The sequence below is a fragment of the Marmota monax genome, unplaced genomic scaffold (assembly GCF_021218885.2).
Source record: "Marmota monax isolate L192 unplaced genomic scaffold, Marmota_monax_Labrador192_F-V1.1 WCK01_AAM20220418_F8-fsc00379, whole genome shotgun sequence".
NCBI classification, from domain to species: domain Eukaryota; kingdom Metazoa; phylum Chordata; class Mammalia; order Rodentia; family Sciuridae; genus Marmota; species Marmota monax.
In genome coordinates this window covers 707033-720303 of record NW_026693072.1, presented here as the reverse complement: position 1 = coordinate 720303, position 13271 = coordinate 707033, and the positions used below count along the sequence as shown (strand labels likewise).

Here is a 13271-nt window from a genome sequence, read left to right as displayed (position 1 = left end):
TAACAACTCTCCTTTTGTCCCTGCCCTCTCATACCCGCTCCAGCATCCACACTCATAGTCTTGTTCTCTAGCTGCCTCCAGAGCACTATCATCCCACCTACCAACTTGAAAACTACATTTTGCTGTGGTCACTACCTATCAGGCAAAGTTTGTAGAGAAGACAAGCTAAGGAAGATTCCCGTGAGGCTTCCAAAAGGTGGCAAATTTCATGAGAAAAATATGATTCTTTCTTATTTGTCCCGATCAAAAGATAACACAGATATAGATAAAACAGTATTAAATGAAAGCACAAAGGGAGTTTGACTATATTGTATGAAAGCTAGGGTTGTAACTGGGGTTACTGAACACAGTTAACCTAGGTTCAAAATATTAGCTCTGAATCTAACCTAGGTTCAAAGTATTAGCTAGCTCTACCACATTATAGCTGTGGTAATCTCCAATAAGTGATCTCCAATCATGAGCAGATTCCTCATTTGCAAGTTAGGAACTGGACCAGCCTAAAATTGTTATGAGTAATAACATCATACACATAGGTGACAATAAATGATAACAGGAAGAGAGGCATATTTCATCAAAGATGCAGAACCATAAATGTTTTGGATTTGCAAAAGTAACCTTTCAAGAAAAGTACACATTTTAAAAAAGGCTTTCATGGGGCTGCAAAACCAGGAGCCCCTGTCTATGACCAAAGACTGTGGTCTATGACCACAGATGTCATAGTCACTCAACAGTTTTCCTTAGAAGTTATGACTTAGTCACTCAATCACAGCATAAGCCATGATTGGTGATATGGGAAAGTAAGTAAGTCTGAAAAAGAAGGATTTTAAAATTTGGATAGAAAAGGAAAAGGATATTTCCACAAAGACACTGAACACTAAAAGTTTATATTTAGATTTTGAAGGAAAAAAAAGTAATGAAGATCTTTGGGATTTGAAAAAAGTGATAAAATACATTTAAAAACTGATACAGGTTTTTGACCAGAGGAATAAGTAGAAAATTTAAATCACTGATCCTGGGATCCCTGATTTACTGACAACTGAGCCAACGAGGCAATCACAAAACCATACTTATAAAAGTGTGTAATGACTAGAGGTATCCAACTCAAACATTACATTACTGGGACTGAAGAATGAAAGTGAGAAAACCCATCTGTATTTGGGTAAACTCTTCGTTCTCCTATTATACCTCATACCTCTTAACTTGGTAAACTATCTTACAAATAGGAGTCACTGGTCACAAGAAAGATTAATGTATAAAGAAGTTTCCAGGTAAATCCCACCACTAAACACAAGTACTACATACCGGTAGGTTTCTACTAACGACAGCACACGCAGTCTTAAAAAATTGTTTTTAGAGAAAACAAGATTGTAAAATATCCCTCCTAGAGTTGGAGAGGATAGGAACACATGAAATGGGACAAAATAAGACTCCAACCCAAGGCTTCAAATATAAAGTGAGTTGTCACTTTGTATCCCTTTGTATATGGGCAGTAACAATGTAAAGAAACTTAACAGAAAGGGAAAAATACAATAATCCTCATCAACATTCCTTCCAACCATAGCACATGCCCAGAATACTTCATATGGGCAATTCCCATAAATTCTGAGAAAAATATGATTCTTTCTTATTTGTCCTGATCAAAAGATAACACAGATATAGATAAAACAGTATTAAACGAATTAGTAATTTTCCCTGTGTTTTAATTTTTGCATACTTCAGTTTTATGAGCTCACAGTGTAAGTAACAAAAGCAAATGTCCTGGCAGGGCCAAAGAATTCTAACTTTATCTTTCCTTAATAGGCATTCAAATGAAGAATTACAGTATAATATGTAAAGATGCAAGAGTTAATAAATGGAACATTTTCTAATATCTTGTATCACAGTAGAAAATGGCAACATAACCATACAATTGTAGTTATAGGATGCTAAGGTACTGTTACAGTAACAAATACAAAGATTACAATGAAATTGAAAACTGGGCAGGAAATCAAATCCAATTAATTTTTTTTAAAACTTATCTTTAAGAAGTCAAATGACCGATTTCAAATCCCAGATCTGAGCCTGAAGAACTCTGACATTTATTAGTAAATTACTTATCTAACTTCTATATACACCATTATCTAAAAAGTGAGACCAACAGTATATCTCATGATTCTGGGGAAGGAATTAATAAATGGAAAAAGGTAAAGCACCTAGTACAGTGTCTGGTGCCTTGCAAACACTCAGCACCTGTTACCTATTATCATAATTATGATGCTAATCATCTCAGGAAACAGATTCCCATGTTGGGCAGGAATGAGAACTTCAAGTCCTAGACCATGGAATTTTGCATTTAATTAATAATTTTGAGGTTATCAAGAGTATGAAATTGGAAAATATGCCATTCAAAGGGGGAAAGATGATGAATCCATGAATACAAACACTAAAAAGAGTATGTGGATTTTTAAGGATAAAATGTGGTTGACTTAATAATTCACTTCCTCAAAGTGCAGAATTACACATGTATGCAAAGTTAGCTGGGAAGAACTCAGAGAAAACATGAATGCAAGTTTATCTGCATTTTATGGAAGTGTGTAAATTTATAAATTTTATGCAAGTTAATTTGTAATAAAACTGATTTATAGCAGGCAATGTAGCTAAAACATGTAAGGCCACCAATGTCTTTAAACATTTCCTCTTGACTGTACATTTTATATTTATTAGTTGCTAGATATAGTAATAATTCTCAGGAAATTAAAATCTGTCTTTAGATACCAAACTTAAAAAATAAGATATATTAAAGTACAATCTGTAATTACAATTACAAATTAACATAATGACACCATATTACATTAATGAATAGATACTAGCCACTATACTTTCAATTTATCCATCTTTAGTAATTTTCATGCTAATGCATAAAACCTAGAAATATTTCTTAAGTATACATGCAGTGCCTTCATATTGGAATGACATGCATCCTACATCTAAAATGGATTCACTCTGAACACATCAAAACTCTTAATCCAAAGAAAACCATATTTGGAGCAGATGGCCCTAGAATAAAGACTGTATTTTAACATTATTATTCGCTTAGGAAATGCTTTGTAAAGATTTTATGAGGTACAAGGCAATGTTTCTTCATATCTTAAATAAAATACCCACAGGGCTCTATAAGTAGTACTTGTGACCAACACTTTCCAAGTTAAAAGAAATATGTAAGCATTAAAGTAGTCACGCTGGTTGTTACTAAGTCTAACTTTTAAGTTTTCATAATAAATAACAAAGGCAAAAATGAAAAGTGAACAGAGCTGTTTCAATCTTAGGGTTTAGGCTTCTTGATTTTTGTTAATTCTGAATTTTGAGCTTTAGTCAGTTTTTCAGAAAGAAATCATTCCTAGCACTTATTTTATTTAGTTTATACTGCATGTGCTCAGGAGAGACAGCACTATACTTTGGAATATGGTACTTTTGTCTTTTGTCAAAGTCTGAATTCATTTGTTATGAAGCTGTTTGACTTGTTTAGTTTTTGAAGGCTATTCTATCAATTTGTTGAACAAAGTTCCCATTTTACTCCATAATTGTAATATTTCTCCATAGAAGTTCATTTTTAAAAATTGTTCTTTACTTCCCATCTTTCCCGTCCACATCACCAGAAAGGCAACTCAATCTACAGCAATTTTCTAAGTCAGATGACTATTTAAAACTTTTTCATTATAGAAAATATTCTTCCATCAATACAGATCTTTGGAGGTTTTCTTAAAAATCAACTGTAATTAAATAAAACATAACAGCACTTTTTCTACATACATTTGTTTGAGAATTAAATTTTCTGTCATGGAATCAAAGGTCAACCATTCTTTTTCATCCACCTTCAAATTAAGTAACTTGCTTTAAGCATGTGAGAGAGAAAAAAAGCAAAAAGAGAGGATATTTCTTATATTCCAGTCAGTCACTTTGCAAGCAAAATCACCACAGCAAGTTGTCTTCTAAAGCAAACCAGCTTCACCTTTTAGTAAGATTGGCATCTAAACTATCATAGATTAGAATACCGCTTAACTTTAGTCCCTGCTCATAAATTATAGTTAATGCCAAATCTCTAGTGACCAAAACTACCAATCTAGGACCCAGAATGCTTCTACACAAAGTCACTCTAGTAAACTGAAATGAAAATTTTGACTGCAGAGTCAAATGAAACAATTCTACATTGGTAAGTTTAAGAGCATAAATGTGGAGGGTTTTTATTTTATTTTTTTCGAGAAGGTCTTACCTTTTTGCTGAAAGTATGGAACTGTTTGCATACTTTACTTTTTCATGAAATATAGTTTTCTCCAATGTCCCCATAAAATTGACAAGCACAAAATATATATTGAAGTCACATATTGTCCTATAGCCAAACATGCTCTACTGGAAACATTTTTCTATACGTTTGTAAATTGTGTTTCACAATGGAAATAGCTATTTTTCATGATTCCTTCCACGTGCATCTTCTGTTGCCAACAAAGTGTAGTAAGGTTGGATATTACTTACAGAAGTTACATTCAAGAGGAGATGAGAATTTATAGATTACTAGATCTACAGGAAGAAGGTACAAATGCATGCACTATGGCTACATCCAAATATTTAAAAATTTAAGATATTAGTTGATATTCAATGAACTAAAAAAATGCAGTAAACTTACAAATGCCTATTTAAAACCACAACTAATACAGGCCACCGCAACTCTACAGAATCAAAGAGAATAAAAATCAAGTTCTTGAGAACAAAAAAATATTTCCAAACATCCCCTAGTAAAATTCCCTAGTAGTTATGCACTCCTAGTTAATTTCCTGAAGTTTCGTGGCATATATTCAGGTCTTTGAGGACTTAAATACAAAGAATTCTTTTAAGTAGCAAAGTTGCTAATGTTTTTAGGCGCTGAAGCATCTGGATTCCTGAATTTATCCCCATTTATAGAAAGGGAGGGGGTCCAGGAATATTCCCGATGGCCAACTTCTTTAATGCATCGCTCAGATATCTTAAGGTCTTCCTGAAACTTTTAGGTCTAAAATTTTCTCTGAAATTCACAAAGACAGGGCCACCAAAAAACAGTTGCCATTGTGATATGGTGCTGACTACTGCTTCTTACTACTCTTTCTCCACACCCCTCGTCCAGAACAGGGGCGCTCTCCCAAGTCCCAAAGCTGGGCCAGAACACTGGATCCAAAGGAGACCTGAAACCCTCTTGGCGAGGCAGGAGGCAGCCCCGATGGAGCGCCCCCAGCTCCTCCACAACTACCCACACGTCAGGCCCAGATACCGCCGACAGAGTACATTTGGGAAAGAAGGAAAAAGCGTTTCCTGTCACTTAGAACCCATTCTGGCCCTTCCCGCCGGGATCTCGTTTGTACCTGCCGCCGGCACTCGCCCATTTCTTTCCCTGGCCGGGCTTGGCCTCAGAAGGGCTCCCTCTTCTCCTTGCTTCTTTCTCATCCCGGTAGGCTCCAGGGCCTCTAATCGGAGACCGAGCGGAGCTCCAGGGGCTTCCTACAGGCCCTAAGTCTAGTCCTTCCCTCCCAAACAACATCCCGCCGAGTGCGTCCTGGACACCGGGAGCAGAGCTCCGAAAGAGGGCCCCAGGCCTGCCTTCTTGGAGACACCGAGAAGAAAAGGGAGGGAAGGCAGGACGAAGATGGGGCCTGCCCTGGAGCCAAGTACCTTGTAGAAAGCGCCATTGGAGCCCCGCACCTCCACCACCAGCTCCTCCATCTTCTCTTCAGCCTTGTTCGCGCCGGGAGCCCGCCCCCGAGAGGTGGGCAGCGGGCGCTCAAGGCCCAGCCGCCGCCGCCGCCGCCGCCGCCGCCGCCGCCGCGCTGCCGCACGCCCCCCGGCAGCGGCGCCGCCGTCACCGCCGCCGCCCGCGCTCGCCGTCTGCTCGCCGCCCGCTCTAAGGCGGCCCTTCACCGGAAGTGAAACCGAAACGGAGACGAGCGCCTGACTGAGGCCGAAAGCTCGGCCAGCGCCTCGTGTAAACAGTGAAACCGCGTCACGTGATTTATGCCGCCCCTCCCCCCGCGGGTTCGGCCCCCTCGGCCCCGCCCTCTTCTTCCTCACGGGCTGGGGAGGGCGTGCGTGCGCGCTGCTGGGAACTAGCTGGGACCGGGTCCGGCGTAGGGCGCGCGGGTTGGACGTGCGCGGGCTCGGTGTAGGGCGGGAAGGCGCGAAGGGCGGTGACAGGTCGCGCGGCCTAGCATCTACTGGGGAGGGCCAGAGCGCCGATTTGTGTAGAGCTGCAAGGGGGCCGTGGGAAAGGGCCTCCTATGGAGATCAACTGCATCCTGGGGCCAGGCAAGGATTAGACGGGGCTTTGATTTGGTTCACTTTTTTTTTCTCCCAAAGTAGCGCAGAGCCTGATTGAATTGGAGGTGGGACAAGAAAGGTGATGAATTAGATTTGAAAAGACTTTGAACTGTAACAGTGGCAAGCACACTGACCCTTCAAGGTACAGGGCAGAGAATAACACCCTTCCCCACTAAGAGATCTTGGGTTGTCTTGTGGGTACATTCTGTACCTTCTGAGTGGCACCGGACCACATACTCCTCTTTCCTCAATTCATTTTTATATTTTTCTTGACCTTGATGCAAAAAGAATGTGTTTTGTGCTTATTAATTCCTTTACAGTGCGTTTCTGCCCTTCTCAATGCCTACCTTGCACCAGAGGGTGTGCATGTATGTAGCACTCATCTGGCCAGTCTACAGGGGCAGTTGCACCTTTTTCTTGCAGTTCTCCGCCTTTACCCTCTACAGTAGCGCCAACCATAACTTTCCCATTCCTGCCTCTTCACTGAGCTCATATCCACATTGACCCATATTCCCTTTGTCTACAAGACTTGCATTCAACTAAGAAGTTTATTAAGTGCAAACCATGTGCCAAGCACTGTGGTAAGTGCTAGTGAGACATTGGTAACCAAAATGACTGCCAGCATTGAACTTGGAATCTAGAGGTGTAGATAGACATAAATCAAATTATCACAAAATCAATATAGATTTACAACTGTGATAAGGGCTATGAAGAATAGGTACACCTATTATAGTGGGACCTGATCCAGTCTGGGGAGCAGGAGGGGTGTTGCTAGAGAAGGGAATGATTCCGGTGGGAATATGAGAGGTAAGAGTTAACTTCAAGGGGGTGGGGTGGGGTGGGGGGGGTGTTAGGGGGAGTGAACTGCCTCAGGCAGGTGTCCTAAAATGAGAGGCATGTTGGTCCTCCAGTTCCTTTCCCACCTGACTCACAGAAAGAACAACAATGTCCTTGCTGGTGGAACTCCAGCTTTAAAGCAGTAGATCAAGGGCCACAATCCTTGAGGCTAAAACAGAAATGCCCCATTGTACTAGGGTCATTGGCGTAGTCACAATATATGAAAACTCTAATAGGGCTGAAAGAGAATCTCACCACAGTCTGAAAGAGAGCAGAGTGTTATCTTTAACTCCAAAGTAGTAAAAGGGGACATGTTGGAAAGATTATACCTTCCGTAAGATGTTGTGCAATTTGCCCAGGGCTTTGAAACATGTCTGCTCTTTACAACTGTTCCTGAACCTAAGATGCAATTTCATGCCTTCATGTGCCTGGACATGCTTGCAGGCCCCATAAACACCCTTCACCTTAAGGTTATCAGCTGAATTCCTATTTGGTAGTTATTTTACCTCCGGTGCAGAGTTGAGTTAACTTTGCTCTTCAGTTCTCAGCATATTATCATCATCAGTTCCTACCTGGCTCTTCTTGTTTATATTTTTTAATTGAAATTATTTTTCCTCATCATTCTCAATCCCCATTGTCTTCTAGACATAATCTACAACATGTTTGCTATAGCTTTTTGATAATTTTGGACAAGTCGTGTTTTGTATACGTCTTCTGCATTTATGGAAACTGTTTCCACTAACACTATTTCTGAGCTATATCCACATTGCTGTGGGTACAATTGGTTTGTTATTTCTAATTGCTTTTGTGTATGCCATAGATTTTACTGATATGTATTCCTAGTGATACAGTATCTAGATTATTGCCAACACTCTGATATCATATTATAGTGAAAAATCCTTGTGAATTAAGTTATGGACCTTTGCAAACATTTCTTTGTGCTTTTAAAGAACACTGTGTATACCTCCTGTTTCCTCATTGTACTGCCTATATAGCAGGGACTCAGATGTTGAATGCCTCTATTATGACGCATAAAGTACTAGACTCATTTATCTACATTTCTGTTTCCTTCGTTGGACTCTCCATTCCCTTCAGGCAAGGAAATTGTCTTGTCTTTGGGCTCTAGGCATACTAAAAAATATTTGATTTCAGAATATGTTCAATGAATGAATAAATGCTAATCCCAACTACGTTCACACACTTTAACTTAATCTTTCCTTGTTCACTCCATTTCTCAGTCTTGCTCTGATCACTAGCTTTTTAATTTCCCCTTTTCAAGATAGACCATCTGAATTCAGACATTGGGTTCAGCCTTGCTCACGAACCTGCTTTATAGCCCAAAGTCTTCACACTTTGTTACTGGCAACACCTGCCTTTGCATTAGTTGCTCAGGCTGTTTAAAATTAAGTCATTTTGACTGTCTTTATCTCAGACACCTAATCCAATGACAAATCCTTTCAGAGTTCAGAATTGATTTCTTATCGCCTGCACTGTTAAACCTGTGATCTGAGTCGCCATTCTCTCTTACCTGGAAAATGGCTACAACTTCTTTACTGGTCTCAGTGTAGCCACTCTTGTCATTTCTCTGTCAACTCCCAACATAAAAAAAGAGAATGACCCTCTTCAGGTATCAAGCAAGTCACTCCTCACTCAAAACCTCCCAAGGACTCCCTCAATTTCTCAGGCAAAAGCCACAGTCATTAATTATTTATTCCAGCCTCAGTGTGCTACACAGAAGCTCTGGCTTCTGTTATCTCCTCTGTCTCACCTTCTACTTTCCTCCTTCACTCCATTCCAGCCACAGTGTTTTCTTTGCTGTTTCTTGAAAATACTGGATAGTTTCTGTCTGTCTCCCCTCACTAGAATGTAAGCTCAGTGAGAACAGAGATTTTCATTTATTTCATTTACAGCTGATCCCCAGTGCCTACTATGGTGTCTGGAACATATTAGATGTTTACTAAATATTATTGAATGGGTGAATGAGTGAATTGATGAATAGGTATTGAGGACGTAGCCAAGGTCAAGTCTGCTCCTGTGCCTGTATTATCTAATATTAGAAAGATGCTTCAGTGCTTCTATCCCTGCCTTGGCCACTGCCTTCCATTAAATTGCTGCCTGTTGTCTTTGCATTGATTAATTCTGTGTTATTTCCTGCTCTTTTTGCAACTTGAGCCCTCTGAGTCCTTTTTCATGCCTCAATCCCAGCTGAAATGCCTTCTGCCCTTTCCAACTCGGGAAATCCTATGTACCCTTCAGGACTCTGCTGTCTTCCTTCTTCCATGACACTTTCTCTGACAATTTCACCTCACCTTGACTTCTCCTTTGAATGAGATATTAGACAAAATGCAATGAGAACTTTTAGATTTACAGGAAATGTGAGCAGGTAGCACAGTTCCTACTCTTCTCACACATTGTCCCATGCAGTTTCCCCTATTACTAAAATCTTGTATTAGTGTGATACATTTAGTACAACTGATACACCATGATTAACTAAAGTGTATAGTTTACATTAAGGTTAACTATTTGTTCTGTTCTGCGAGTTTTGCCTAATGTGTCCATTCCACTACATAAAAAATTCCCTGTGCTTCACATGTTAATCTACACTACCTCCTAACCATTGGCAATCACTTATTTTTTTGTTGTCAGCGTAGTTTTACTTTTCTCAGAATGTGCCATAGTGGGAATTATGTAGAATGTAGTTTTCATTGTGTTTTATATTCCTCTATGTCTTATTATGGGTTGATAGTTTATTTCTTTTTATTGTGAAATAATATTCTACTGTATGGATATAATAGTTTGGTTTTCTACTCTCCTATTGAAGGACATCTTGGCTGCTTCCAGTTTGATTATAAGTAAACCTGCTGTAGTCTTTCTTGTGCATTTCGTGTGTGTGTGTGTGTGTGTGTGTGTGTGTTGGGGGGGAGCATTGGCTTTCAAATCACTAAGGTAAATACCAACCAAAGTGACTGTTGGGTCATATAGCAAAACTAAATTTGGATTTTTTTTTAAATGTCAAATGCTCTTCCAAAGTGGCTGCATCATTTTGCATTCCCACCAGCAATGATTGAGATTTCCTATTGCTCTACATCCTTACCAGATTTTGGTATTTCAGTGTTTTGGATTTTGGCCATTCTAACTGGTATGTAGTAGAATCTGATTGTTGCTTTAATTTATCATTTGCTAATGCATATGACATTGGGTATCATTTTATGTGCTTATTTCCATCTGCATATCTTCTGTGATAAGGTATGTGCTCAGATCTTCTGCCCATTTTAAAATTAGGTTGTCTTCTTTATGAGTTTTAATAATTCTTTTTATGTTTTAGATACCAGATCTTTACCAGATATGTGTTTTGCAAGTATTTTCTCTTAGTCATTGTATCGTTTTTTTCTCCTAATTAACAGTATCTTTTACAGAGTAAAAAGTTAAAAATTAAATTGAAGTTTTAAAAAATCAATTAAAAGTTAAATACTTTTGATATTGTCCCCAAAAAGTCATTATCAAACCTAATTTCACCTAGAATTTCTTTGTTAACTTCTAGAAGTTTTATTGTTTTGTGTTTTACATTTAGGCCTATGATTTATTTTGAGTAATTTTTGTGAGATGTATAAAGTCTGTGTCTAGATTTTTGTTTGTTTGTTTATAAATGTATGTCCAAGTATACCAGCGCCAATTGTTAGAAATCCATAGTTTCTTGATTGAATTGTCTGCTTTTTTGACAATTATCAGTTGGCTATATATATGTGGGTCTAATGTTAGCCTGTTTTGTTTCATTGACCTATTTGTTCTTTCATTAGTACCATACTGTCTTGATTACTATGACTTTTATAGTAAATCTTGAAGTCAGATATTGTCTGTCTTTTATCTTTGTTCTTTAAAATATGTGTTGGCTCTTCTGAGATGTATGACTTTCTATATAAACTACAGTGAAAGGCTGGGGTTGTGGCTCAGTGATACAGCACTTGTCTAGCACATGTGAGGCACAGGGTTCAATCCTTAGCACCACATAAAGAAATAAACAAATAAAATAAGGCATTGTGTCCATCTAAAATTAAAAATGTTTTTATTTTAAAATTTCAGAAATTCAAGTTAATTTTTGTAATTGCTTTTATTTTTTAAAATACATGTCAGCGGAATGCATCACAATTCTATAGTACATAATTTTTCATATCTCTGTTTGTATATAACGTATGTTCACACGAATTCATGTCTTCATATATGTACTTTGGATAATGATATCCATCACATTCCACCATCATTGCTAATCCCCTGCCCCCTCCCTTCCCCTTACACCCCTCTGCCCTATCTAGAGTTTGTCTATTCCTCCCATGCTCCCTCTCCCTACCCTACTATGAGTCAGTCTCCTTATATCAGAGAAAAAATTCACCATTTGTTCCTTTTTTTGGTGGGGGGATTGGCTAACTTCACTTAGCATTGTCTTCTCCAGCTGCATCCATTTACCTGCAAATGCCATGATTTTATTCTCTTTTATTGCTGAGTAAAATTCCATTGTGTATATATGCCACATTTTTAAAATCTATTCATCTACTGAAGGACGTTTAGATTGGTTCCACAGTTTAGCTATTGTGAATTGTGCTGCTATAAACATTGATGCGGCTGAGTCCATGTAGTATGCTGTTTTTAAGTCCTTTGGGTATAGACTGAGGAGAGGGATAGCTGAGTCAAATGGTGGTTCCATTCCAAGTTTTCCGAGGAATCTCCATACTGCTTTCCATATTGGCTGCACCAGTTTGCAGTCCCACTAGCAGTGTGTGAGTGTGCCTTTTTCCTCACATCCTCGCCAATACTTATTGTTGTTTGTCTTCATAATACTTGACATTCTGACTGGAGTGAGATGAAATCTTAGAATGGTTTTGGTTTGCATTTCTCTAATTGCTAGAGATGGTGAACATTTTTTTATATATTTGTTAATTGATTGAATATCCTGTTGTGAGAAGTGTCTGTTCAGGTCCTCAGCCCATTTATTGATTGGGTTATTTGATTTTTTGTTGTTTAGCTTTTTTTTTCTCTTACCCTAGAGATTAGTGCTCTATCTGATGTTTGAGGGGTAAAGATTTGCTCCCAAGATGTCAGCTCTCTATTCACCTCACAGTTTGTTTCTTTTGCTGAGAAGAAACTTTTTAATTTGAATCCATCCCATTTATTGATGCTTGGTTTTAATTCTTGTGCCATAGGAGTCTTGTTAAGGAAGTTGGGGCCTAATCCCACATGATGGAGATTAGGGCCTACTTTGTCTTCTGTTAGATGCAGAGTCTCTGGTTTAATTCCTAGGTCCTTGATCCACTTTGAGTTGAGTTTTGTGCATAGTAAGAGATAGGGGTTTAATTTCATTTTGTTGCATATGGATTTCCAGTTTTCTCAGCACCATTTGTTGAAGAGTCACAATCGGTTAGTATGCGGTACTTATACAACTAAAAATAAATTTTTAAAAAAACACAACCTAATTGGTCAATATCTACTAAATAATTTCCTGTAATTTTGATTGGAATTGCATTGAATCTATAGATCAAATTGCAAAGAAGCAATATCTTAGCAATACTGAGTCTTATTTGTGAGCAAATTTCTCAATTTGTTTAGATATTTTATTTCTTCCATCAAAATTTTATAGTTTTTCTCGTATAGACATAAAAAAATGCTTAGTGATATTGTGCCTAAATATTTTGGGGTTTGATGTTGATGTAAATGGTATTTTGGTTCTTTTTCCTAACAAAAGGGCATTTTTTTAACCAGCATCTTATTTTAAATGCTTCATATTATGATGAGTCAGTAGTGCTTACAAAAAGAAGAGGGCTTACAGGGAAAAGTATCAAAATAAGGCATAGCCTTTTATTGTCACAGGTCAGTATTAAGCAGTAGTGTTCTTCCTGGAAGGTACAAGTTGGACATCTGATTACCCAAAAGTTTAAGATGTGGCTCTGAAGATAATATCAAATGACCAGGATAGTGAACTTGGGATGGATTCCCTTAACTAGAATCAATGGCAATGAATTAGTGACAATGTTAAGTCTAGATTACAGTACTCTGGTGTCCAGTCATCCTCTATTGTTCATAGGTAAATCTGTACAGGCACTGTGCAAAACATGGGAGGGCTGGCC

General features: G+C 38.4%; 1 protein-coding gene across 7 annotated transcripts in view; it reads right to left on the bottom strand.

Annotated features, from left to right (window-relative positions):
* Fmr1 (fragile X messenger ribonucleoprotein 1) overlaps positions 1–5836 on the bottom strand; it is a 40029-nt gene extending 34193 nt beyond the window's left edge. For 6 of the 7 annotated variants that reach the window (XM_046453917.1, XM_046453919.1, XM_046453918.1 and 3 more), the window contains exon 1: positions 5677–5836. In XM_046453917.1, coding sequence (XP_046309873.1) covers positions 5677–5727 — 51 coding nt within the window. In that variant the 5' untranslated portion in view covers positions 5728–5836. The remainder of the gene's footprint in view (positions 1–5676) is intronic. The other variant, XM_046453923.2, reaches the window with a different exon arrangement.
* Positions 5837–13271: the final 7435 nt, after the last annotated feature.